This window comes from Furipterus horrens, unplaced genomic scaffold (genome assembly GCF_987537825.1).
Source record: "Furipterus horrens unplaced genomic scaffold, mFurHor1.1.pri manual_scaffold_15, whole genome shotgun sequence".
In the NCBI taxonomy this organism is placed as follows: Eukaryota; Metazoa; Chordata; class Mammalia; order Chiroptera; family Furipteridae; genus Furipterus; species Furipterus horrens.
Window position 1 is genome coordinate 17,875,969 of NW_028327185.1, and position 26,203 is coordinate 17,902,171.

A 26,203-nucleotide genomic window follows, 5' to 3' on the forward strand; every position below is an offset into this window, starting at 1 on the left:
CGTGGGGATGTAACAGAGGTTTTACAGATGGAGAACTTCGCACATTATAAAATGGCATGTGCTCACGTGCAGCTCACACGACACTGGTATCAGCGAAAGTGGAACATGCTATGACACAAAGGTAACGCCAGACCCCTGACCTCGTCATCAGCAGGGGGGCCACGTCCAGCATGCTGGTACTCCCTGTCCGAGGGCAGCGCTCAGCACCAAACTGTGAAGCAGTGGGGACAAAGAGAGGTACCAGGCCATCCATAATACCCAGCTCCTGCAGTATTTTTAGTGCAATTAAGAGAACGTGCTATTTCCAACAGAAATAAACCCCATCCACACCATTTAAAATAGTCAATAAATAAGATGGGCTTTACAATTATTAAGAGGCCCCAAATGCCTCTGCCTTACACCATTAGACAAAAATGAAGCCGGGAGCTGTGTGCCTTTCTTCCTTGCTCAGCGGAGGCCGAGCTGGCCCCAGAGAAGGGGGCCAGAGGCAGCCCGGCACAGGCGTCCTGCTGAGCATCTGCTCATTTAGTGATGTGGTTAAAAAGGAGCAGAAGATGAAACGAACTTTTTACAGGAAAAGGCCAGATGGATGCTTACCAGGACTGTGAAGCTTCACTAGCAAGATCTCAAACCCAAATGAAAATCTTACTTCCTTTGAATTTTTTCAAAGTGCGTTAGTGAGCTTCCACAGTGCTGATCCCAGAAGAACAGCTGGTGCACCCAGGCCGCAGTGTGGCCCCCGAGAGTAGGGACCTGGAGGGGTCAGGCCAACAGGAGCTGGTGGGTGAGCATGTTCCAGAGTCGGGGCCCAGTGAGGACTCTTCTTGATTAGCAGGAGGAAGGGGGTTGCTAAAGGTGTTCGTGCTCACAGGCTTTTCAACTGCACACATCAATAACAATTTTTTTAAATCCTCACCCAAGGATATAGTTATTAATTTTTTAGAGAGAGAGGAAGCGAGAAAAAGAAAGAAAGAGAGAAATATCAATTGGCCGCCTCCCATGTGCGCCCCAACCGGGGATCGAACCCACCACCTTTTGGTGTACCGGATGATGCTCCAACCAACTGAGCCACCTGGCCAGGGCACATCAATAACAATTTTAAAAAGAGAAAGGAACTCACAGGATTCCAAAGTTTATTTTACCATAAGCGCCTCCCCCCACCTAAAAAACAAACAAACAAAAATACCCCTCAACCATGATTTTAGTCATTTTAACATGAAAAGAAGTAGAAAGGACAGGATCTCAGTAAGGACACATTTAACTTTATGAGCTATCATCCCAGAGTCCTCGGTTTTCCTCTGTTTACCACAGACCAACAGTCACTTCACCGTGGACCAGCAGTGGTTTGCAAACTGACACTTGGGAAACCCCGGAGTGAGCCACAGACCCCCTTGCTGCTAGCCTGAGAGGCCTCTGGCCAGTGTGGGCACACCCGCACGCTGGCCCTGCAGGAGCTGTGGACTCAGACCCAGCTCTGCACCAAAAGCTTAACCCCTCTGAGCCCCCACTGCCTTGTCTGTACAGTGAGGTGCATCCCTCTATCTCTAATGCGATGAACTCTGGACACTCCATTCCAAGCCCAACACACGACTAAAAGCTCCCCTTCCTCTGGCTGTACCCAAATCAAGTATGATCCCCATTGCATGTGGTCTCTAGGTGGGGTCAACCAACAGATGACTCAGCATAAGAGGAGTCCGTATCAGCATCAGCATCAGACACGGTTTCTGGTCTGCATCCTGCCTCCCCTCACACGCACTTGGAACGTGAAAGCTGGAGCAGAGAGAATGCAACCGCTGCTTAAGTCCCAACAAGGGCCTTCTGTCAAAGGGCTCAGGGCCTCTCCGAGAAGGCTGCACCCGTGGGGTCTGCTGGCTGCAGCAAGATGGAAAGAGCAGCAACAGAAAGGAGAGATGAAGCTCGGGCTTGGGCTTGGGCACCTGCTCCCGTAGGCCTCAGTGCCTCCCGCGCCCATTCCCCAATGGGGCTGGGGTAAGAGGTGTGGCAGAGCCAGGTGTCACTGGGGGACCGCCCCCAGGTAGAAGCCCTCTCCAGTGTCAGGGTGCCTGTGGCCGGCTGCCGCCCAGGCTGAGCCCTCTGGCTGGGATGACTTTGTAGTCTGTCCCCCCAGGTGGGAGCCCACAGCCAGCTGAGAGGACGAAGGCTTTGGGGACAGACCACTACCTGAACCCATTTAAAATTAAAGCTCTGAATGTTTAATCCCAGGCAGCTCTTTCCCCTCCAAAGCTCAGTACAAAGCCCCCTGTGCTTTGTCATTTCCTCCCTTGCTCACAGGAGCCCAGCGGGCGGGCACAGGGCCCTGGGCCGCCACCCTCAGAGCTGAGTCTACTCCGCCCTTTCGTCCTCTGTCCGGCCTCCCCTCGGAGCTCCTTGGAAACCTGCCTTTGACAGAGTAGTGTCTGGACTGCCTCCCAGCAGAACCTGTACTTCATGGCTCCGAGGCCCTCAGCTCCCACTGGGTCCACACAACCCATGTATCCGGGTGATCTGTGTGCCCCTGGAGCCTGATGGCTCCTCACCAGCTTCTGACCTTTGACCAGACTCCTGCTTGGGCTCTAATCCATGGGAATCTCCCCCCAAGGCCCTGATCATCCACCCCAGGATGTGAGCCTCATGGCAAGGCACATAGGGGGCCTGGGGACAAGGCAGCAGATCCCACAGGGCAGAGCCAGGGTCTGGAGTGGCAGGAATAAGGGACAGGGACAGAAAGAGCCTGGCAGCTCAGCGCTTCCAGAGGAGGCCTGTGTGCTCTGGGACATGTCACCAGGCACCCACACATGCACACATGCATCCCTGCATGCTGACAGGGACCCTCAGCCTGGCCACTGCAGGTGAAACCTCCTGCCCCCGTCCCAGCTCAGGAACCCGTGAGGGCAGGAAGCCCGGGTGCTGAGCTGCGCTGATACACTGAGGGCTGCCATGTGGCTTTGCTGGCCTCACCAGCTGCCTCCTCAGGTTGAAGTCTGGGAATTTAAAGCAAAAATGCCCAAGAGTATCAGACAGAAAACATAAAAATTTATAACTGGAAGTACTAAAGCCTAACAAAACCAATTCTCTGGAATCAAGTTTTGCTCTTACTCCCTCAAATCAACCCACCTTCAAATTCCGACTTGATGACATATTCTGCTCCCAGAGGCTCCGGCCCAGTCCCGGAGTCCACTATAGGCTGGGAATGGAGCTCAGAAAAGAGAAGCCATCGCCCTGGGGCCCAGGTGACATTGGAGGTGACTTTATTATTATTATTATTATTATTATTAATCTTGGAGAGAGAGAGAGAAACATTGATTTGCTGTTTCACCTATTTATATGTTCATTGGTTGCTTCTTGTAAGTACCTTCACTGGGGATCAAAGCCCCCGCAGCTTTGGCCTATCAGGACAATGCTCTAACCAACTGAGCTACTTGGCCAGGGCATGGAGGCAACACTTTTATGAAGGAAAATGAATCTTTAAATGGCAAGCTAAGCCCAGCAACACAGGGGATTTAAGAATATTTATCAAATCCATTGCTAAGAATAATGACATAAAAATAATTTTAATGACCCAAAGATGCCACTGCCATAAAAATAGCTCTAGAATAATATGGTTTTTCAAAACCCCCTCCAGGAACACATGAGTATATATACATGTGTGAGACCCACCAGGCTGTGGTCTAAGGCTGTGCATCCTTCAGTGTATGTTATGCACATAAAGTAGTCAGACGTCCTCAAGGAAGATCAATTGCCTCACAGCTTCTGTGCCGGATGACACTTTCGTATGTGACTTGCCTTCTGTAGAGCTTAATGCTGCTGGGGAGGACCCAGCTGTGAGGCTGGGAGCCCATGAAAGCCCAGGGCTGGCAGCGCCTCCAGCACAGGCACCAGGCAACTCTGGTCAGGAACTGTCCGAAAGCCCTTCCCAGGTCAGCGACTGCACTCTAGAGAAAAGTCCGCCATCTTCCGTGGGTCACCTTCACATCTGAAATGGCACATCTGGTCCCAGGGACACCCACAGGCCGTGACACAGTCCCAGCTGGCAGAGGGCCCAGTGGCACACATAGCTGGAGTCCGCTCATCCCAACACAGGAGTCCAGCCTCCCTGCGCTGCTTTGTCCTCGGTCCTTCTCTTGTAAGGTGGTCTGTCCATCTGCAGGAGCTGGGGGAACAATGCAGCACAGACCGGGGACTTAAACAACAGGAACTTACTTTCTCTCAGTTCTGGAGGTTGGACATCCAAGACCAAGGTGTTGGCAGGGGTGGTTTCTCCTGATGCCTGTCTCCTTGCCTTGTGGATGGCCATCTTCTCCCTGTGTCTTCACATAATTGTCCCTCAGTATGTATCTGTGTCTCAACCTATTCTAAGGACACCAGTCATGTTGGATTAGAACCCAACATAATAACCTCATATTAACTCATCTCTTTAAAGACCTTATCTCCAAATACAGTCACATCATAAGGTACTAGGACGTTAACATATATGCTCAGCCCAAAACAGACAGGAGGTGATTATCAAGCAGACCAGATGCTCAGGACTCAGGATGGGACCAGAAGCAGAGGTCTTCCCAGCAGGACAGGCCATAAGGCCATAGAGGGCAGAGCCAGCCCCAGGCCTCTGCGCCCCTCATGCGACTCCACCCACAGCTCCCAGTACTGGTTTCCAAGACCTCAAGCCTCAGTCCTTAGCAACCACCCCCATCGGGGCCTGCACCGCCATATCCGGTAGTACTTAATACCCAGCAATCGCCAGCACTTTGTCCCATGGAGCCATTTATTCGGGAGGAACAGAAGAGGGAAGGCAGGGTGCAGAGGGAGCTCCAGTTAGAGCTCAGCTGTGCCCCTCAGATGTGACGATGGGAGGAGGACGACCCAGGAAGTCGGCAGCACCTTTGCCACAAAATTACATGGCACTTTCCAACTCGAGTCCTGTTACTCGGCAACCCTGCCAGGTTACTAAGGTGCAAGCTAAGCCTCAGGTGCCGCTCATCCGTGGGCAGGAACACACCCAAGAGGGTAGCCAGAGTTGGCAAATTAAAACCCAGGCCGCCTCATTTGACTGAATTTCAGATAAACGACAAGTAATTCTTTCATGTACGTCTCATGCAATGTTGGGGGTAAACGGACACTAAAACATCGTTTATCTGAAATTCCAATTCAGCTGGTGTCCTGCAGTCTGACAACCCAACTCGGAAAGGCAGTCCTCCCAGCTCTGCTGATGCCCACCTGGCATCTTCTCAGAGAGCCAACTACTCAGACAGCAGGGGGTCCTGCCTGGGGATCCCCGGGGAGAGGAGAAGCCCATCAGCAGAGGTAACCCCTCACCCGGCCCCTCTGCCAGAGCCCCTCCCATTGGACCAGTGAGCTTGGTATGTGCTCATCCTATTGGGGAAAGCCCGGCCTCAGTGCCTAGGAACTCAGCCATAAAGAGCAACATACACCGGGCCTTCTAGTCTGGTCCTCAGTTAGCTGTTAGCAATGCTGCTACCACCATCACCAGTAAGAACGATGACCAAAAATAATCCGCGGGAGACAGAGAGTAAGATGACGAAGGATGTCAGGAAGATCCTGCTGATGGCAGCTTTTCACATCAAATCACACTTTTGGCAAAAGGATGCATATTTCTTCTGTCACCATTGTTGGAGGTCCCGCCAACACTCAGGTCCCAAGGCTGAATCACTCAGTCCATCAGGGCACATGGCTGGTTCTAGTTCCAAAGCACATCTGAAATTTGAGCACCTCATGGCCTCCACTCCGCCACCTCTTGTTAGATTAAGGCAGTGGCCAGCCCCTCCCATGGTCTGTGCTCAACCCTGTGTCCAGAGCATCTCTTTAAGTCACACTGGGCCATGTTGCCCTTGGGCAAAAACACTCCCAAGGCTCCTGCTGCACTAGAAGTAAAAGCCACATCCTTACAATGGCCTATACGGACTCCCACAATCCGCCTCTCCCTGGGACCTCCTTCCTGCTGCCCCTCGCTTGCTCCTGCTGGCACGGGGTACCCAGGCAACTCCCACCTGGGCCCACCCTGGCCATTCCCTGCCTGAGAAGGCTATCTGCCTCCCAAATATCCAGCTCACCCCCTCCCATAAGCTGGGGCTCAGAGCTCATCTTCTCAATGGGGCCTGTCCTGGCTGTCCTGTTCAATTCTGCAGCTGATCCCTCCTCTCCTGCCCCACCACTCCAACCCCCATAATCCTGTCCACTGTTTCTTCCTAACGCTTCCTTTCCAACCAGGTGTCTGTTTGTCCTGGTAACTGCTTACTGTCTGTCCTCCCCTCTAGGGTGGACATCTGATGCAGGTAAGGATCTGTTTGGTTCACATGGGGTACAGGCCATGCTTACTAGGCACAGGCAAAGCTCATGGCCAGTACAGGTACATAAACATATGTAACAGTCCTCAGCATGTGGTAAGAGCTCACTAATTGCTTGGTAAGAGCCACTAAAATGGCTCTTCTCACAGGGAGCCCCTGACCTGTCCCATGGAGGACCTCAGGACCACGTTCCCATTGCTTGGGGGAACAGAGAAAGGTAAACAGCAAAGGGCACTGAGAAGCGCTTGGAGAAAGCCTGGAGAGAAACCCTGGTCACATGCCGAGTTCAAAGGGCAGAGAAGGTTGAGGTGCTGCTAGCAGGCCCTGCCACGGTCAGGCGGGGGGCTGCCCAGGGCGTCCAAACCAAGGAGCCCTCAGCTCCAGCAGAAGGTACTCTCCTGCTGGAGGCGGAGGTGGCATCCAGACCCAGAAGGAAAAAACTTTGTGTGATACTTCTGTTGCCCGCTGCCCTCTGCCTTCCAGGGCATAACAGTGCCACTGAAAGCACATTGGGTCTCTGTGGCCTGGTGCCTCTCAAACTAGAGACCTCTGGCCTTGGGCCACGTCACTCGCCCTGTAGTCAATGCCATTTGACCTCCGCCCTGTGGCTGGGCTCATCCGTGCACTGGTCCTGTGTGCAAGCCTTCACCGCCCCCGCAACCCACCCCGCATATCCGGGGGTGCCCAGGCAGCAAATGACACTGCCTCCAACCAACCCCAAACAAGATGGGAGAGGTGACCTGGACAGAAACGTGATGAACAAGGGGCTGGGGCAGGGCACCCAGGGCTCCCAACCTGCCTCACACTGGGGGACAGCAGGACTTCAGCCACCAAAGCCCCTGCCAGCAGCTATGGCCAATGGGGGGTGGAGTCCAGCCAAAAGCTGTGAGGGCTCAGATTCTCCCAGTCTTTCCTGGGAAGAAGACATGGTTGTGCCACACAGAACTAAGCTTATTCTACAGCCAGACTTCTCACGAGCACGATTCCATGTGGACTGATTCCAAATGACACTGACATCCACATGCATTCATGAGTGATCACCCCAAAGGAAGCAAGCCTGGGGCGCTCACTAACAGGCCCCATACAAGCCATCCATGTGGCCCAGCATCTCCCCTCTCTACCCTTAAGAAAGATCCAGGGAGAGCCAGGGGACAGCCAGAGAGGAGGGAAAGGGACAAACATTTACAGATGGTTTGCTAAGGGTTAGACATTATGGATTCTTTACACACATGAGATCACTCCCAGCAAGGCCGTGAGGGACCTAGTATTTCATGTTACAGATTAGAAAACCGCAGCTCAGGTTAAGTTCCTCTGACACGTGAATTGTAGAAGCTGGGAAGTCTGGGAATTCAAGGATGTAGCTGGTCTCAAAGCAGACTCAGTCAGTTTGATTCAAATGCCCACGCTCTTTACACTCACAAACTTAACCCAACATTACATCCGAAACTGCCCAGACTCCCTTGGATCTGGTGCCTAAAAGCCAAGGCATGGGCTGGGGGAAGGTTACGGAACCCTGCTGGGCGAATACCTGGAAACCGTGGCCACCTCTTCGCTCTGAGGATCTGGCCTTTTATGCTCCAGATAGAAAGAGAGAAAAATGGGTCAGAACAACTTTAAGTTATCCTGAAAGACCAAAACTAAAAGCCTCTTATGATAGCAATAGCAACATTTTAATATGTCCCAATTATGTAATATTTAGCCTAGCAGAGTGCATGTAACTCCCTGCCAATGGCAGCTTCAAGCAACTATTTATATAGGCATTGAATGTGGTATTCCAGAAGGAGGTTCTTCAGAGAGATGTCTGCCCTTAATGGCTTCCATCTTCTCCCAGGCAATTACCAGGCCAAGTCCCTGTTAGGAAGTTTAAGAATGCTCTCTCGGACCATCAAGCCCACAGGGAGAGTAACCCACCCATCCACCCTTTTGTCCAAAGCACCCGCAGGTTTGTGACTGTAAGGACGCAGAGCAAGGTCAGCTGACATGCAAGTGCACACTGCCCGCCAGCACAACTCCAGGCCTCTCCGCTCAGGGAGTGACATGGAGCTGAGACGGCATACCAGGAAGACAGCGGGTCCACCTCGAGCGCCGCCGCAATAACTGATCGGCACAATGACTTCACCTCCCAAGTCTGTTTCTTCTGCCTCGAGGGGATGATAATACTTATCTAAGTGTGAAGTAAAATAATTTTAGTCAAGTGCTGTCACCTTATTCCCTAAAATAAAGTCTTTCATGTTTCTCTTTGAAAGAAGATGGTGTGACCTCAACATTGCTATTCCCCTCACTTCTGTCCCCACTCTGCCCCTCTAGCACAGAGACCCCCAGGTGGTGGTTAGGTACACACAATTGGGCTTATAGTGGAGAGTGTGGGCTTTTCTGCCTCAAGCTGAAGGGACTGGCCTGGGAGCCCAGGACCGGGAGGCCTGAAGATACCTGAGGACCTGGGAATGTTCCCAGCACTGGACTCTGAGCTCTGACTAGACTCCCAGGCTCTGAGCCTGGGACAATGAGGTGTCCGCTGTGGACACAGGGAGGGCTGCCTTCTGTCCCACACACAGGTTAGCTAACCCTTCTGGCACTCCACCAGATGTGGGTTCCGTGAGCCTGCGAAGCAAACTAACCCTCTTCCGAGGGTCTCACAGCAGAGAGAGTAAGATGGGTCAGAAGAAACAGAGCACCCACCCAGGAATACAGAGCGACTGGAAGATGCAGACACAACTTGAATTTTAATTAAAATAATAATAGCATTCAAAGAGATTCAACTGTAACACACACAAGGAAAAAAAGATTCCCTGTAACTAAAAAGCATGATTTCCCAACTAAATAACTCTTCAAAGAGAAGGTGAAACAGTCACGTATGATTCTTGAACTACTGACAAAGAAGCTCAAGCCCAAGAAATGACTAAGCAGAGAACAGGGCATGAAGAGATGGGAACCGTGAAGAAGACGTGAGAGCTTAAGGCTCCATCCTGAGGCAAAGGAACAGAGGACAGACAGAGAGGCAACAAAGGCCACCCACTTCCAGACAAAAGCAAAAAAGTGGTAGATCAGCTTAATGAGCTATTATTCAGCCTAAAACGGGATGAAATTTTGACACATACAACCATGTGGATGAACCTTAAAAAAGTATGCTAACTGAAAGTAACCAGTCACGAAAGACCATATATTATATGTCATTTACATGAAATTTTCATAATAGGCAAATCTATAGGGACAGAAATTAGACTAGCAGTTGCCTAGGGCTAGAGATGATGACTAAAGGTTTCTTTCTGGGATGATGAAAATGTTCTACCGTTGATTTTGCTGATGATTGCACCAACTGTGAATATACTAAAAGCCACTAAACTGTACACATTCAGTGGGTGAAGTGTATGGCATGTGAATCATGTCTAAATAAAGCTATAACCCCCCAAATGGAAAGAATGTCCACATGTATCAAGTAGAAAAAGAAAGAACAACTAGTGCAAAACACCAAAATGGAGAAAAGAGAAAGAGAAAAAGCAAAATAAATTAAGATGAAAGGAATAAAAACCATGCCTGTTTGCCATCACTTTAAATGTATACAGATTGATTTCTCCAACTAAATTAAAGCGCCTATTGGGTGGTGGTAAAAATATATGTCTATCTATATGTTGTTCAAGAAACATACTTAAAATGGCAAGTAGGGATTTAAAATAGTGCACTGGGCAAGGAGCTAGCAGGCAGATGCAAAGGAGAAAGCAGAAAAGAGAAAATTAATAGAAGACAAGCTGGATTTAAGGTTAAAGGTATAAGCAAGATGGAAAGGGGTGATACTAAAAGCACAGCTTGGGGGAGACAGAAAAGGTGTGAGTATGTGTGCACCGAACAACATGGCTTCTAAGCATTCTTAGAAATGCAAGACTGTGGCAACTAGCTCTTCGAATGTGAATGTCTACTAGAGAGAGAGAAAAATAAAGACACAGTAAAGACAGACACCCTTACCACCTCCAAACAAAAAACGTACATTTTTTTTTCTTACACCTATCTATGTTACATTTATAAAGATTAATTCCATATTTGGCAGCAACGAAAACCTTTACAAACCTTTCAAATTAAATATTTAAAAGATAGTTCCATAAACTTAGAATTCAATAATCAGGTAGGCAAAAACATCTTAACCATTTAGAAATTAAGAAATATACTCTTAGATCAAAGAAGAAATCAAAAGGGGGATTGAAGAAAATCTTGAACGCAATGGAAAAGAATACATTTCATATCAAAATGCATAATGTGCCAGAAGTTATACTCTGAGAAGACTTTAGTGTCAAATGTCTTCACTATTAAAGATATTTTTTAAAGAAAAAGCAATGTTATAGTCATCTTAACCAATTAGAAAAAGCTCATTAAATCAAAAGAAAGAAGTTATAATAAAGATAAAATCTTAAACTAATAAAAAGTATAAGACAAATAAACTCAAAGCTGGGTCTTTGAGTAAACTAATAAAAATAGAAAAAAACACTTCACATGCCCAATCAAGGCTAAGAGAGAGAGAAGGTAAGGGGAAGAAAAGAGGCAAAAGGGAGGGAGGATAAGGGAGAAACAGGACAGAAGATTAGGACTGAGAATAGAGATGCAAAAGCAAATAAAAGAAGCATTCTTAAACACTGCATGGAACTTTCTGTTAACAAATTTGAAAACTAGAAGAACTAGATGATTTCCTAGGAAACATAAATCATCCAATGAGTCAAGAAATGGAAAATTCAGAAAGAAGTACCAAGACCAGCCAGGTTCGCAGCTGAGTTGTATCGAATCCATAATTCTACTGTTAAATGCAAAAGGCAATTTAAAGATAATAAGGCAATTCATTTTAGGAAACCGAGTATAATTTTCATACCCAAACCTGAGAGAGGTGAGATGAGGGGAAAAACTATTAACAAATCTGAGTTATGATGGCTCAGTTACGGAAAGTCTGAACTGATGTTAGCAAGCAACAGAAACCAGCCATGGATCAAAGATACATACTGAGACCAACCAGGACTCATTCTAGGAAAGTAAGGGGAGTGTAATACCAGAAAATCAATAAAATTTACTTTGTCAATCAACTAAATGTGGAAAAGAACTAGAAGTCCAAAGCAATGAAAGCATTTTGATAAAAGTAAAGTCATTTAATAAAAGTTCAGCAGCCATTCCTTAAAAAAATTAAGTGAGCTCTGACTGGTGTGGCTCAGTAGACTGAGCACCAGCCTGCAAACCAAAGGGTCGCTGGTTCAATTCCCAGTCAGAGCACATGCCTGGGTTGCGGGCCGGGTCCCCAGCAGCGGGCACGTGAGAGGCAACCACACATTGATGTTTCTCTCCCTCCTTTTCTCCCTCCCTTTTTGTCTTCTAAAAATAAATAAACAAAATCTTTAAAAAAAAAAAAAACTAAGTGAGAAAGGAATAGAAGGAAGTTCTTCATGAAGGATTAGTGAATGAGAGGGGCTTGGTAGAAAGGTACATAAATGAGCCTTTATTTGTTAAACAAGGACCGAACTCCCTATAAATGTACATGTATTATGTACAGACTGTTTGCATATTGGCACCAACCACATTGTCAGAGTGGGTTATATGGACAGAGGCAGGCGGCAAGAGATACTAACAAAAAAAGCGGTAAAACGAGGAGCACATTTAAAAACCACGTATGATGTTAATGCCTGTGAATAAAATTATCAGAAAAAAAAGGACTCCTCCTTTTGTTTTTAACTTCACAAACAGGGCTGGCTTTCCCAGTCGCAGGCTGGCAGCTGGGGCTCTGTGCTCTAAGTGTGGCAACCGTAGCTGTGCCCCGGGTGGAAACGGGAATCAGAGCACCGGCTCCCATGCAGCTCTCGGGCAGTGCCACCCACATGCCCATCAGAGCAGGACCCCCGGCTGCCGTGCTCCAGGCTCCCAGGGAAACTCACTGAAGATGTGACTGACTCTCCACCATCTCTGAATGCAGAAGGCGCTCAGAGCAGCAAGACGCTTGCTCATCCCTCTCCCAGAGTCCACCTGTGCACCATTTTGGAGAAAATCATGCTTACCCTGATCCCATACATTCTCTTCCTAAGTCCGCTTCCTGAACTTAAGAAAGCTGGTCTCCTCTGGCTCTGGATCCTTCTAAACTAATTCCACTTCTAATGGCTTCCATCATGGAGGCTTTTTGGAGGCTCTGAAACATCAGAATTGCATTCACCCACCGGTTTCTGGTCACCTTCAAGAGAGAGGGTGGGACCAAACACAGGCAAGGGCAGTGACGGATTCTCACTGAAGTCTCAGTCACCTGCCTGTGGGTCTCTCTCCCCTCTGCCTGGGTCCCAGCTGAAGGCCCTTGACAGATGGGAGTGTGGCAGATTCGTGGGGTGCCTCAGGAACCGGGAGCAACGGGGGGTGGGGGGTGGAGGACACCAAGCCGGTAGGTTTGGGGGCCTCCCACCCAGGATTCAGAGCAAGCCACCTGGTTTCCATTGGTTTATATGTTTCCTGCATTCTTCCTCTCAAGGGTTCCTTGTTGCTAGAAAGTTTTTAAAACTTTCTAAATAGCACAATATCCATCATGGCCACTTTGGCAACACAGGAAAAAAGTCATTTAAAGGAGTAAAATGAAAGCTTCCTTTGATGAAGCACCACCCTCCCCACGCATCCTTACTCATTCTCGCAGCTCCGTGAAGGAAGGTGCTCAGCGCACAGGTGACAGCTCAGCAGGCTGGGCCCACCTCCTCCCGAGCCACAAACTAACAACCACGCCCCTTTAAACACCTACAGCTTCCAAACAACCAGGGGCAGTTAAACTGTCTAGAACATCCTGTGCCCAGCGCTTACCTGCATTATCTCACCTGCCCACTTCCCAAATTCTGGGAGCAATTTCACTGAGAGAAAGCAGATTACTCATTCCTATTCTCTAGGCTCTCTTTTCCATTACCTCCCCTCATGAATCCTTGCCCAGTGATTCAGCAAATGGCCCACTGATCTGAGGCTGCTTCCCTGCCCATCTCTCCTCTTTTTCTTCGGTGTCGGTGCCAGCAAGGGCTCAGTGGGCAGCCCTAACTGCCTCCCACCCAACGGGCAATGGGGCAAATGGGAGAGAAGTTCATTTCTTGCCCACATAAATTTAGTCCATGACAAACGGGACTGATTCATGACTGACTCTGCTCTGAATGGTGATTTGGGCACAAGATCCTTCCATCTGGGAGCCTGAGCATCTCACCTGTGGCTCAGAGCCTGTGGGCAGGCCTGGGAGAGGGCTCCACACTTTTGTTCACTTTGCACTGCCCAGAATCCACGTAGCAGCCCATCTCCTGCCAGGGAGCCAGGAAATGCTGGGCAGCCACTGCCTGGATGACGGGCAGCCACTGCCTGGATGGCAGGCAGCAGGTGAATGGATTTGGAGAAGAAAGTGGAGCACCTTGTACAAGACTTATTATTAAGTAGTTGATCTGACCAGAATATACCATGTCTACGCTCACACTCTAAGTTTGACAGATGCTTCCTTATCCCTTAATCAAGTGACTCTGTCACTTAACCCCTTGATGACCCTGTTTCTTCATGCAAGAAACAAGGATAATAGCCCTGGCCAGTGTGGCTCAGTTGGTTGGCACACCATTCAAGTTCCAGTCAGGGCACATACCCAGGTTGCGGGTTTGATCCCCAGTCAGGGTGCGTACCCCTGGATGGGGCACATATGAAAAGGCCACCAATTGATGTTTCTCTCTCACATCAGTGTCTCCCCCCACCCCCGACCCTTCCCTCTCCTCTCTCTAAAAGCATTGAAAAATATCCTCAGGTCAGGATTTTTAAAAATTTTTTATAATAGGGATAATAATAATACTTATCTCATAAGATTATTAAGAGGATTGTATAGGTTAGGAAGTTCTTAGAAAACTATCTGACACATAGTATGTGAGATATATATATATGAATAAAGGGCACAAGGAGCTGACTCCCCCCCTTGCAAATTCCTAATAGATCCCTGTCTTGGGGTCTCTAGCAGATTGCAGAAGGCCAAGGGTTGGAGAGTCCCCCAGAGGCCAACAAACTCAGTCTTCCATCCAGGGCAGAAATCCCTGTGAAAGACATCCAGAAGTGCTCAGTGCCTTCCTGGTAAGGAGGTCATTCCCTCAGGAGACACACGGCCCACTCCTCCATTATTTTGGATGTTAAAAATGCTCAGCCCCTTGCAAACGTTTCTTTAGTGATGTCAGATCCCATCCCTAACATCTACTTCTGTGTTCATCGATCGTTCTGTTTATTCATTCACTCAACAAAACTTGAGGAGCTGCCATGTTCTAACTGTGACCAAGACACCCAAGGTTTCAGCCCACCTGAGAAATGAGTTAGTGTATATAGTTGTAAAAAGGGGCCAGAGGGAAGCTGGTGATTTTAGATTATTGGAGACAGTGACATTTGAACTAAGACCAGATGAAAGAGCAAGGGCTCCCATTCAAGTATTGGAACATTCCAGGTGAGGGCCCACCAGGTACAGAGGCTCTGAGATAGATTACAGATTATGTGGCTAGAAGAGTATTGACTACAACCAGAGGTGACACTGGAGAGGAAGGCTTGGACAACCTGCCTTGGAGGCCCACAGAGGGGCTCCGGAATTCCCTTGAGCCATGGACAGGTTTTAAGCAGAGAAGTCAGAGGATGAGCTTTTATTTGTAAAATGATACTCCTTAACAGCAAATGGGGAGAGAGGTGGGGTGGGGCAGGTGTGGGAGGCTTGACAAGCCTGGAGGCTGGGAATCCAAGCAGACAGAGGTTCCAGTATGAGCCAAGGGGTGATACCGGCTTGTTAAAGCTGGTAGCAATGGCATGTTACAAGAAGTGGAAGGATTTGTGGTTTAAACTCATTAATAAAGTGATCTGTCAAACATACACATAAATGTGGCCAGATATTCATGCTTCTGTAACAGTTTTTCCTGGAATTCACAAGCAAGGGGGAAGAGGTTCTTTAGATTGCATGTCAGTTCAGGCAGAGCCTCCCTTTACATTATAGGGTATTTTTTGGCATTCTATTCTATGATTTCTTCCACATGACAGCCTCCCCCAGATAATATTGTACTTCTTTTGGCCAATAAAGGTTTTATCATGTTACCTTTGGTTGTCATTTTCCCTCTTCCTTCCTTAAAGACCCCAGTGCTTCTCCATGGATTCCACCCTCTGTAAGGGCTTCTCACCAAACCTGCCAAATTCCCCTCGCTGTAGGATAAAGCATCTGCTAGGTTAATTCTATGCCTGAACTTGGAGTTCCTGTTCTAGCTATAGCTACTTGCAATGCTGACAATTACAAATGTCAAATTTCAGAGCATTTGCATTAAGAAGGCCTCTGGTAAGGAACTCAGTTTAGCAGTGAGTGGGGCTGCCCTCAGCAGAGGTGGTGTACCTTCTCTGCCCGTCCTCGCCTTGCCCAGGCAGCTCCTTGGTTTGAGGTGCCCTTTTTCTTCCTCTTCATCTAGAGATGGAGTTGAGGGGTCACCTCTGCGAGGCTCTTCCCCAATGCAGCTGAGTGAGGTGATGCCCCCCTCTGGAATCCCATCTAAATCCATGTGACCTTGATCACAGCGTTCACCAGGCACCCTTATCTCTTTTCCTTCCCTTGACCTCTCCTGCTGGACCCCAGGGGACATGTCTTCTTTATGGATTTATCCCAGCAGGGTTCAGCATGCTTGCTGACAATACAGCACACATCTCCTACATTGGCTGGCAGGTATCTAAAGGGAGGGGAGCAAGGCCTGGGGATATGTGTGACTGCCACACTGGAGGAAGGGATGCTATTGGCCTTCAGTGGGTAGAGGTCAGCAATGCAACTAAACATCCTTCAGTGTGCAAGACGGCCCCACAGCGAAGAGTTATCCAGTGCAAAAGAGTGCCCAGGCTGAAACATACATCTGTGGCCCAGCAATCATATCCTAGACATGTATGCCCAAGGGAAACTATGCGTATGTCTATCGGAAACACACAAGAATGTGTGTCACAGCTTTACTCATAAAAGCCCCAATCTGGAAACAATCCAAAAGTCCAATGATAGGATAATGGAGGATTTACACAGCAACATAAAATAGCCCTGGCCAGGTGGCTCAGTTGGTTGGAGCGTCGCCCTGCACACCAAAGGGGTGCGGGTTCAATTTCCAGTCAGAGCACATACCTAAGTAGTGGGTTTGATCCCTGGATGGGCTGGGTGCAAGAGGCAACCAATTGATGTTTCTCTCTCACATCAATCTTTATCTTTCTCTCCCTCTTCCTCTCTCTCTAAAATTAGTAAACATGTCCTCAGGTGAGGATTAAAAAATAGATATAATAATAAATGAAATAAAAATAAAGACTGCTACATGCACTGATATGAATGAATCATGATGTGATGATGAACAAAAGAACCAGGTGATGGCAGTCCAGACAGTAGTTCCCCTTGGGGTGGGAGGTACCAAGTGGGAAGGGGCAGAGGGGAATCTTCAGGGCATCGGGCACGTCCTGTCCTTGATCTGGATCTGGGTGGCGTTGCATACCGCATGCTATACACTGAGACGCGGGCACTGTCTGTGTGTCCCGCTGCAACAGGTGCTCTTTAATGGTACCCCCTCTCAGAGCTGCCCTACCAGCAGGAATCCCGCGTTCAGTTTGCTGCCCCACAAGCAAGGTTTTCTAATGGGCCCTCCTGGTACACTGCTAGCAGGGATGTGCGTAGACGCATTTCTGGAAGGCTACTCCACAACTCACATCAACAACATTAAAGTGTACAAAATTCTTAATTCAGTCCTGTTTTGATCATTGTATGCTAAGGAATATATTAAGGATGTGCATATAAACATAAGCTTCAAGAATATTTACCATAGCAAAATAAACATAAGTAAATATATATGTAAATAAGTGGGAGTAGGGCCATAAACACAATGTCCACCCAAAGGGAACTGTACGGTGTTATGGTTTCATTAAAACGACACTTTAAAATTTAAGTAGAAGATATTTACAATGTATTAATTAGAATTAAAGAGCAGGCTACCCAACAATATGTAACTAAGCTATATGAAGGATGAACTCAGTTTGTATACCTCTGGGTAATGGAGATTATGAGAATTCTTAACATTTTATCATTTCATTTTCTGTTTTGGTTTTTTATTGAAATATACTACTTGTTAGTAGGAGAAACTGTATACAATAAGGTGAGTTTTAGACTTTGAAACTGAGTAGGAGACCCCACGCTCAGCCCAGGTGGCAGTGATGAAGTCAGGAGCTGGGTGAGATTCTGTCTACTGCTCCACATCCCAACGGTGGGACAGTTCCACAAATCCACACACGTGTTAAACTTCACAGAACTCTACACCACCCCCCAACAAATTAAAAGTAATTCCATGTACAAATATGAAAATAAATATTTTTGACTGAAAAAGTTCCAGGTGTTATGAAGGGGGGGGTGGGGCACCTTTCCTGAATTGAATAGTAAAGTCTGACTAGTCGGATGGTGATCGTTAACCCAGTAACCTCATCGGTCCCCGGACTCTGCCTGAAAAGACCCATCTGTCGTTCTCTGTAAGGTGGAGACATCTTCCCTCCCATGGAGGGCTGGGGAAGCATAGTACAGACCAAACTGGGGTTCTTATCGTCATTGGGAACTCCAGCTTCCCCTCTCACGCGAGCAGACTCCTGGGAAAGAGGAAAACATCTCCCCTAGGAAGCTCCCTTCGGCTTCTGTGGCCTGGCACATGCTTGATTATTGCGGAGCACTGCATGAGATTTACCTTGTAGCTACCAAGACTTAAGATACAAGTTCCTGGAGCCACCGAGCTAAAGGCGGGGTACACCTTACACTCTGGACAGGGATCCAGGTAGCTTTGCTCAGAAACCCCAGTATACAGTAGAGGGTCTCGGTGAATTCTGGTTTTAGGAGAAAGATTTTTCTCTTCTTACTTGTTCATCAGAAAGACTTGAAACCAAATGAACCAACAAGAACTCTAAAGATAAAACATTTCACAGTGTTAATTTTCAAAGCCATGTGTTCCTCTCCAGCTTCTCAAGGTCATCCCCCTCCTCACTGAGGATTACAGAGGGCCGCCGACATGCAACATGGGCCTCAAATGCCTGTGAAGTCCAACCTCTAATAGAAAGAGCAAACAGCTCAGATCCCAGCCAGCACGACAAAGCACTGGCTGTTCCTGTGAATCTGCCTGTTCCTTTGCCTCCTCAGAGAGAACGAATCACAAGACTGCTCAGAATAAAAAACCAAAAGGGCAGAAGCCCATAAAGCAGCCAGGCCTGAAACTCATGCAGTTTTCAAAGAGTGAGCTTGCATGCTTTCTTGGATATTTGCAGAGTGGGCAGAGAGGCTGGCAGCTCGCAGGCGTGACTTAACAGGGATTCGTTGTAAAGTCTGGTTGGGAGAGGGTCTGGGCTCGGAGCTCCCATTAAGCAGCTTCAGCTCCCAGGCTGACCCTCCATCTATACAGGGGTTAAAAGCCTGTCAGCACAGTCTTTGTACTGAACTCATCCCTAGGGATCCCACACCTCAAGGCAGAGCCAGAACCTGGTGAAAGGGAGAGAAGAGTGAGAGAGAGAGCCCTCTACACCCGTAATTGTTGGCTGCACTTCTGGCGGGCCTGATCCAGGACATTGAATACACTGAAAAACAGACAAAGAAAAAGGAGGAGGAGGAATAAAAAGGAGGAAGAGGAGGAGGAGGGGGAGGAAAAGTCTGGGAAGACCGAAACAGCCTGCAAAGCACTTAGGAGTCTCAACCTTAACCTCAGAGATGCTTACCTCTCCCTTCTGCTCCTCCTCTCAGCTGGACATCAAGTATCCGCCCCCCCCCCCCCAGCCCCCTTCTGAATGCAGATCAAAGGCACAATGGTTACCCAGTGCCTAATGCCCTCCTCATGCTCAGGTATTCTTTGAAAAAGGGTCTAGGTCAACAGAGGGCTCCCAAAGAGCAGTTATCACCTCTTTGTGATAGAAGAAACCCTACTCAGCCCAAACTGGGCTAGCAATGCAGTTACACACAAGACACAGTGACACATGCACATGTACACGTGTATACACAACAGAAGGCAGGCAGGAAGCCTGTTCCACAGACGAGAACCCTTTGCTCTCCTCATCTGATTCTATCAGCAACATCAATTTCTGCTACAAATTTTCCATTATGAAGCTTGATTACAGATCAGAATGCCACCCTCTTCTTGCTCCCCTCCCACTCCACCAGCCCAGTGAGATCTGTCAATAAACTGGGGAGCTAAGATGGAAGAGAGATCCAGGTTGCATTCCTTGGAAGGGGGCACACACTCTTTCAGAGCATTTTGACACTGTACTGTGATAAACCTAGCAGGCTCAACCTCTTTGCGCTCAGAGCAGGCAGGTGCAGCTCACAGCCTCTTAATAAAAACATCCATCTCTCTCCACCCCACTAGGCACAAAGATGTTCTCTGAGCAGCCATGTATTTCTGCATCTATTTTCAGCCCCCATAAATCACACTGCATTGTTTCAGGGAATCTGAATTCATGCTTAATAAGCCATCAACCTCACTCCTCCACCTCCACCCCAAATTTTTCTTAGGGACAAGGGTGTTACAGGGAGGAAAGGAAGTTCTTCATCAGAGCTGGATTTTTAAAGTAAGCTCCCACACACAAAAGGAAAACACAATTGGGTAAAAATGCCATCAAATAACCACTAATGTCTTTGGTTAAAGTGCCTGTGATTCTCAGATTCAGGTGTGAACTCCGTGGACACCTGAAGAAAGCAGAACTTGAACTCAGTGTCAAATGACACATAATACTGCTCTTTGTGACCACTGAAGTGCTGCAGTGGCTAGATTAAATTGCTCTGCTGCAGAATTTCTCCCCTTTATAGGCTACTAAGAAATATAATATTGTTTAAAATATATTCAGGTGTGCTCATCCTCTCACACCAACGCACTCATGCATTTTATTCCTAACAAACCCTAACCTAACACAATTCCATTATTTTCCCCTGAGATATAGGGAGACTTGCTTCGTTCCCTCCCAGGTGGACATGTATCTCAAGTGTTCCAAGATCAAAAGCTGGATCACAGATACTCCTAGCATCAAGTCTGCCAAACAAGGGTTCTGGGTAGGTACGATTCTTAAAGAGCTGATGGGAAAACAGCTATCCATGGCTAGAAGACTTAATGGCATTCTAAAAAATGTAAGTGTGTAAAAGCAATATACAGAATGATATGACTTTGAAAATTCTAAAACTCAGCTAAATCCCAAATGAGAACATGCTTTTAAATTTAGCCACTCCAGAGAGCCCTGGCAAGGTAGCTCAACTGGTTAGAGCATCATCCTTATACACCAAGGTTGTAGGTTCAATCCCCGGTCAGGGCGCATACAAGACTCAAACAATGCATCAAAAAGTGGAACAACAAATTGATGTTTCCCTCTCGTGCACTCCCTCTCTCTCATGCTCCCCCCTTCCCTCCCATTCTCTACATTTAGCCACTCCCAAGCACTGTCCAGCTAAGTTGGACTTGATGAGCTCTGATGGAGCTCAGCACATCTACACAACTGTCTGCCTGTCTGAGGTTTGCAGACCACTCCCTGCTGAGAGAGTCCAGCCAGCCCCACTGGCCTACCAGCAGGCTGCAGGCTGCTGTCCAGATCCAAGTCCAGCCCCAGTCCGGGCTCCCCTGGGCCTGCCTCCTGTATGCTGTATTTCTGTCTGATTGAACAGTAATTGGGAAGAGCCACATCATGATCAGTGCGGCCACTCCCTGGTCCTCCACACACTGGTCCCACACACTTCCACCCAGGGAAACAGAGTGCAGAATCAAGGGCCTGCCCCAGCAGGTCGCAGAGCTAGGAACAGAAGCATCAGAGGCCAGCTCAGAGAAGGCAGAGGCTGCTGAGCCTCTGCTGGGTAAGCCTGGGTAAGTAGTGATATTTAAAAACTCAACTCCCGCAAAAGCAGACAGTAAAAAAGGCCCTCAAGAAGTCACATATCTGCCAGCACCCCTGAGACCTTCTCTGGGTCTCAGGCACTGGTCTGTGGCCAAGGTGGTGAGCAGAACACCGGAGAAAGTGCTTTCTGCTATAAGAGCATACACCTTAACGCCACACACTGGTCCCTTCGCCCTTTCCTGCTCTGAACAAGAGATCCCAAATGGCACGGACAGCAAAAGTTTCTCAGGTGAGCTGGAGAAAACTAAAGCCTAGTGAAGACACCATGGATGGGTGGATGCTCCTTCAGGTGCCACTGGGCCTCGCTCTGACTGCTACCTGCCCCACCCCTGGCACCTGGGCAGGGCTTGCCTGGAGTCAATACAAAATGACTGCCCCCACCCCAAGCCATGCCAGGTTTTCAGAATCCCCTCAACTAGGCAAATCTACCTCTAACTCACCCCTGAGGTGCAGGAGCACAGGTGTAACTGGCCTCTGCTGTAGGACAGGGGACATGCCTAGCTAGTGTGGGAAGCTCCCCACCCACACGTCCTGGCCATGACAGAATGCTGACCTGGGCCCCCTGCCTCGTCCCCTGCACCCACTGGGAAGTCGCAGCCCCCCCCCCCGCCTCCCACCCCATCTCACGCAGTCAGATTGATTCTCGCACTTGAAATCCCAGCTCCCGCAGCCTCATTTGTTTCCAGAAACGCACAGCTGCCTTCGACCAGCCGGCCCAAGGGGTATCTGGAATTCTCCCGCCGCAGCAATCACGCCTCCCCCGGCCGGGGTACTGTCCGCTCCCCGCCCCACCGGCCGCGCCTTACCGCCGGTGTCCTCGAAGCGCGGGGGCGGACGGTCCCGCAGCGCGGCGCTCCAGCCCGTGCCTGTCTCGTCGTCGTCCTCGGGCTCCTGCGCGGCAGGGACCCAGGGCGGCGGCGGGGCGCCGGGGGCCAGCGGGGGCCCGGGGCGCTCGTGCTCATCGTCCGAGGAGGCGGCCGAGGAGGAGTTCGAGGCGGCCGAGGTGCTGTAGAAAGGGTTCCCGCCGCTGTCGGGGCCCGACTCGCCGAACACGTCGTCCGAGATGTGCAGACTCTCGTAGCGCGCGCGGGCCGCCTCGAGCAGCGCCGGGGCCCTCCTCCGCGCGCCCCCGCCGCCCTCGGCCATGGCCCCGGCCGCCGCCCGCGCGCCCGTTCCCCACAGCGCCTCCCAGCCGCACGCGCTGGGCCCCGGGCCCGCGCCGCGGCCCGCCGCCCCCCACCAGCGCAGCCCGCAGCACAGCGCCCGCCGCCCCGCGCCCGGCCGGCCCGCCGTCTTGGCCGCCTCGGGCCCCGAGCCCGGGGAAGCGCCCTCAAAGCTCGGGCGCCGTCGGCTGCGGGCCGCGGCGGGAGACAGGCTTTGCGACTGGGGCCCGGCGCCGCCGCTCCTGCTGCCGATGCGTCTCCCCGGCGCCCGCCGCGTCCCCACACCCTCCCCGCGGCACCCGGCGCTCGCCAGGCGACCTTCCCGGGCGCGAGATGACAGAGGCTGGCCCCGCCCCCTCTCACCTCCAGCCCTCCGGCCAATAGGGAGCCATGCCGGGTGGGATGGGCGGGCCCTGCGCCGGGGCGCCCCGCCCTCCTCATCCGAGCGGGGCGGGGCGAGCCGCAGGGCCCCAGGAGCGGGAGGGCGGCGGCTGCTTGGCCAGTCCCCTGCCCTGCAGGGACGTGTCGCCCGGGACGACACTCCGCAAGCCCCGTGCTGTCCCTTAGGGTGAGTGTGTAGGGGACGCGGCGAATTCTTTCTGCCGCGCGAACCAGCTGTCCCGCTCTGAGTCTCCGCGCTCAGGGTCCCCTCCGCAGTGCACCACCGGAGGAAGCGGGGGAACTGTCCGCCCCGGTGGTTCTGAACCAGACGCTGTCGAAACGCTCCCGGTAGGCAGGGCGCTGCGGCTGCTGCGGGCCGCTTCCCGGGGGTCTCAGCCCGCTGCGCGCCGTGCTCCTGTGAACACACCGCTGCCTGGCTTCTGGGAATCTTGCTCTAATGAGGACCGGGCCTGGCCGGTCCATTTCTGGGGCCAGCTGCTTAACTCAGTCTCGCTTCAGTACCCTGTAGTTTGAGGGGGCCAGCATCTGGAGTCAGGCAGATAGTCATTCTTCGTTGTCTTTGACATTTGACATCTTTTAAACTCAGAATATTTATTACTTACAAAATACAGATTACTCTTAACACCACTATTTCAACATCTACTTCACTCATATTTGACAAATGCATCTATTAAAATACAGCACAATCACCCAAGCTTCAGGGCTCTGATAAACAATAAAACCAAAAGGTCCCCTCCTTCTGTTCCTTGGTCAGGAGTGTGTGGCAGTCATCCTGTTGATGGCAGTACATATGATCAGTCTGTTCATCTTCTTATTCCCCTCCCGCAAATAGTGCACTATGTCACATTGATGGAAATTGGGCCATAAAGTCACTTTCACTCTGAAATATAAATACACAGAGATGCAAAGAGCTTACAAATTCTACTGGATATTAACGAAATAATCACACAAAACAGAAAGGCATGTTACTATTTCTAGATGTTCATAAAGAAGATGTTGAGACCATTCTGCCACCAAGGTTAATTCTATTCTATGGTCAGACAGGCAGCATCCGTTCTTCACCTCTTCTCCCCAACCCCTGTGTCTCCTCCTCCCTAAATGAGGGTTACTGTACAGGCATGAGTTCATGATAATTACTGAAAGGCAATATATAAAAAGGAAGGGATTCACTTAATATTACTCACTATATGGATTGACTGATAAATGAGAAGCTGTTTGCAAAGCTTCTCAACTCTCTTGAAAAAAATATTCCACATAAGAAGAGGAAAATAAATTAGTTTGCACTGTATCTATATACTGCGCTAACCAGCCAAAGATTATGAAGAGGGTACATACAGGTAATCAGATTAAACAAAGTATAGACTGAAGGTACAAGGAGCACAATAAGACTCCATAGTTCAAGTACAAATTCTGCAATTAAGAATTATGTAAGACTCTTGTAAGATTGCATGTTATAGCTATTAAAAATAATTGCGTGATCCAGAAGAGATAGACTCCCAGGGGAAGAATTCCTTCTTCTGTACCCCAGGTAGCCAATTGAAAAGTCAGGCAGGCACGTGGTTTTAAAACAAGAGATTGCGTTGCTACCCATAGGAAGCACAAAACAGAGCAATAGCAGTTCCAAGAACAGACACAATCTTCTTTTGTCCCTAATTTACATTTGTATAACATGGGGCCTTTGTGCTTCCCAGGCTGGCAAGTGCTGTAGCTCACGCTGCAGGCAACACTGGGAAGAGGATTATACAGTCACAAAAGAAATAGACTGGGAAATCAAATGGTTACTCCAAAGCTTGTCACATAAAAACTCGATGATTACTTTAGCTTAGAATCAAGTCTTTAATGTGTTACTTTGTTTAAGCAAGTGTTTCTGACCAAGAAAAGTAAAAATATTCCAACCAAAAATATTCCAGCAGACAGGTGGCCGCTTCTCTTTGTGGAGAGAGAAAAGGAAAAGGGAGAAAACAAAGCCTAAAACTTCCCATCTGCCTGGCAACCTCCTACTTAAGGCTCCCAGTATGATTCTCCATCATTAACTTTTATAAGTAACATTATCTGTGAGGATAATTATAGAACCGATATTATACTGACATCTTTTAATTTTGAGTCATTTGAAAACATCTTCCAAGTAAAATAACTTTGTAATATAATTGAATAATGTTAGATTAACATTGAGATTTTTGTTTATAGTCTTCCCAAAGAGGTCCAGGTAGTAAAAGCAATTCATTTGCATAGTAGATTCCTTAGGTTCTGTTAAACCAGGGGTTCCTGCTTTTATGTAACTGGTGCTAAGAGCCTTAGTTCATTTCTTCTGGGTCTCCATTCTGTGAGGCTTGATGCTGGTGTGTTTTGTTTATTTGTACCTTACCTAAGATTTGAATACAATGACCAGGTTTATTTTCCTTCTTCAAATGGTCCTCAAAGGCTTATGGCCTGGAGACCTGAGGGGTAGAGATGGCCAGGCATGCCCTAGGAATGGAAAAGTAACCAAGTTGGCACAAGCCCAGGGTATAATGACTTCTTAGGGATGTCCACCAGCTCAGCAAGACAATCCCTGATGTTGGAGATGTCAAATGTGAAAAAAAAAGAAGAAATAAAGAAAGAAAGGCACCTTAGAATCAACAAAACAAGGTATATTTCTCCCTTTCTGTACTTTTATAATCTTTGCTTTTGCAAATGGCCAAGCTGCTGCAGAGAACAAAAATCCTAACGTGGCACAGATAGACCTGGCCAGCCACAGAGTGCAAGGGACAGGTCTGACTGGGGAAGTCCATGTGCTGATGGGTCATTATGGAAGGAGGAGGCAGAGGTAGAGGCAGGCAGCTGCTGATTCTCCCCACATTGCCTCCATCACCTAAAAGATGGGGGCTAGAGCCAAGGAGACGCTCCTGGAAATGAAAGGGGGAGGGAAGAAGAAAGAGTCACAGCTGCTGAATCATGCCAAACATGGGGAAAGAGGTTGGAGGAAAATATACAGGGCACAGTGTGGCATTTGGGATCCTATCTGACATAGGGGTCTAAATGATTTTATATGATGAATTTATCTAGGAGCCAACCCAGAGAGGCAGAGAGAGAAGAAATAGGGCAGTACAATGGGAAACTCTTGGAAAAAAATCCCTTTTGTTGGGATTGAGATGTTTTGACATTTCTGTTGATTGACTGATGTATTCATTCATTTATTCGCTAATTCAACAAATAGGAATTGAGTACCTATTGTGTGCCAAGCTCTCTCCTCAGCAATGAGAATAAATCAGGAAAAAAAATATGTTTTTATAGCAGTTACATTCAAAAAAAGAGGGGAGAAAATGTAAACAATCAAATAAGTGTAATATGTCAGTTATTGATAAGGGATAAAAGTAGAGGGCCAGAGATTATGGTGTGTGTGTGTGTGTGTGTGTGTGTGTGTGTGTGTGCATGTGTGTGTGTGTGTTCAGAAGAAGTCACTCTGATGAGAAGGCATTT

General features: G+C 48.8%; 1 protein-coding gene across 1 annotated transcript in view; it reads right to left on the reverse strand.

The window, feature by feature from the left end:
• Positions 1-22,325, reverse strand: part of PGBD5 (piggyBac transposable element derived 5) — a 64,929-nt gene extending 42,604 nt beyond the window's left edge. The window contains exon 1 of the mRNA XM_090263262.1: positions 21,986-22,325. Within this exon, the coding sequence (XP_090119388.1) occupies positions 21,986-22,325 (340 nt within the window). The remainder of the gene's footprint in view (positions 1-21,985) is intronic.
• Positions 22,326-26,203: the final 3,878 nt, after the last annotated feature.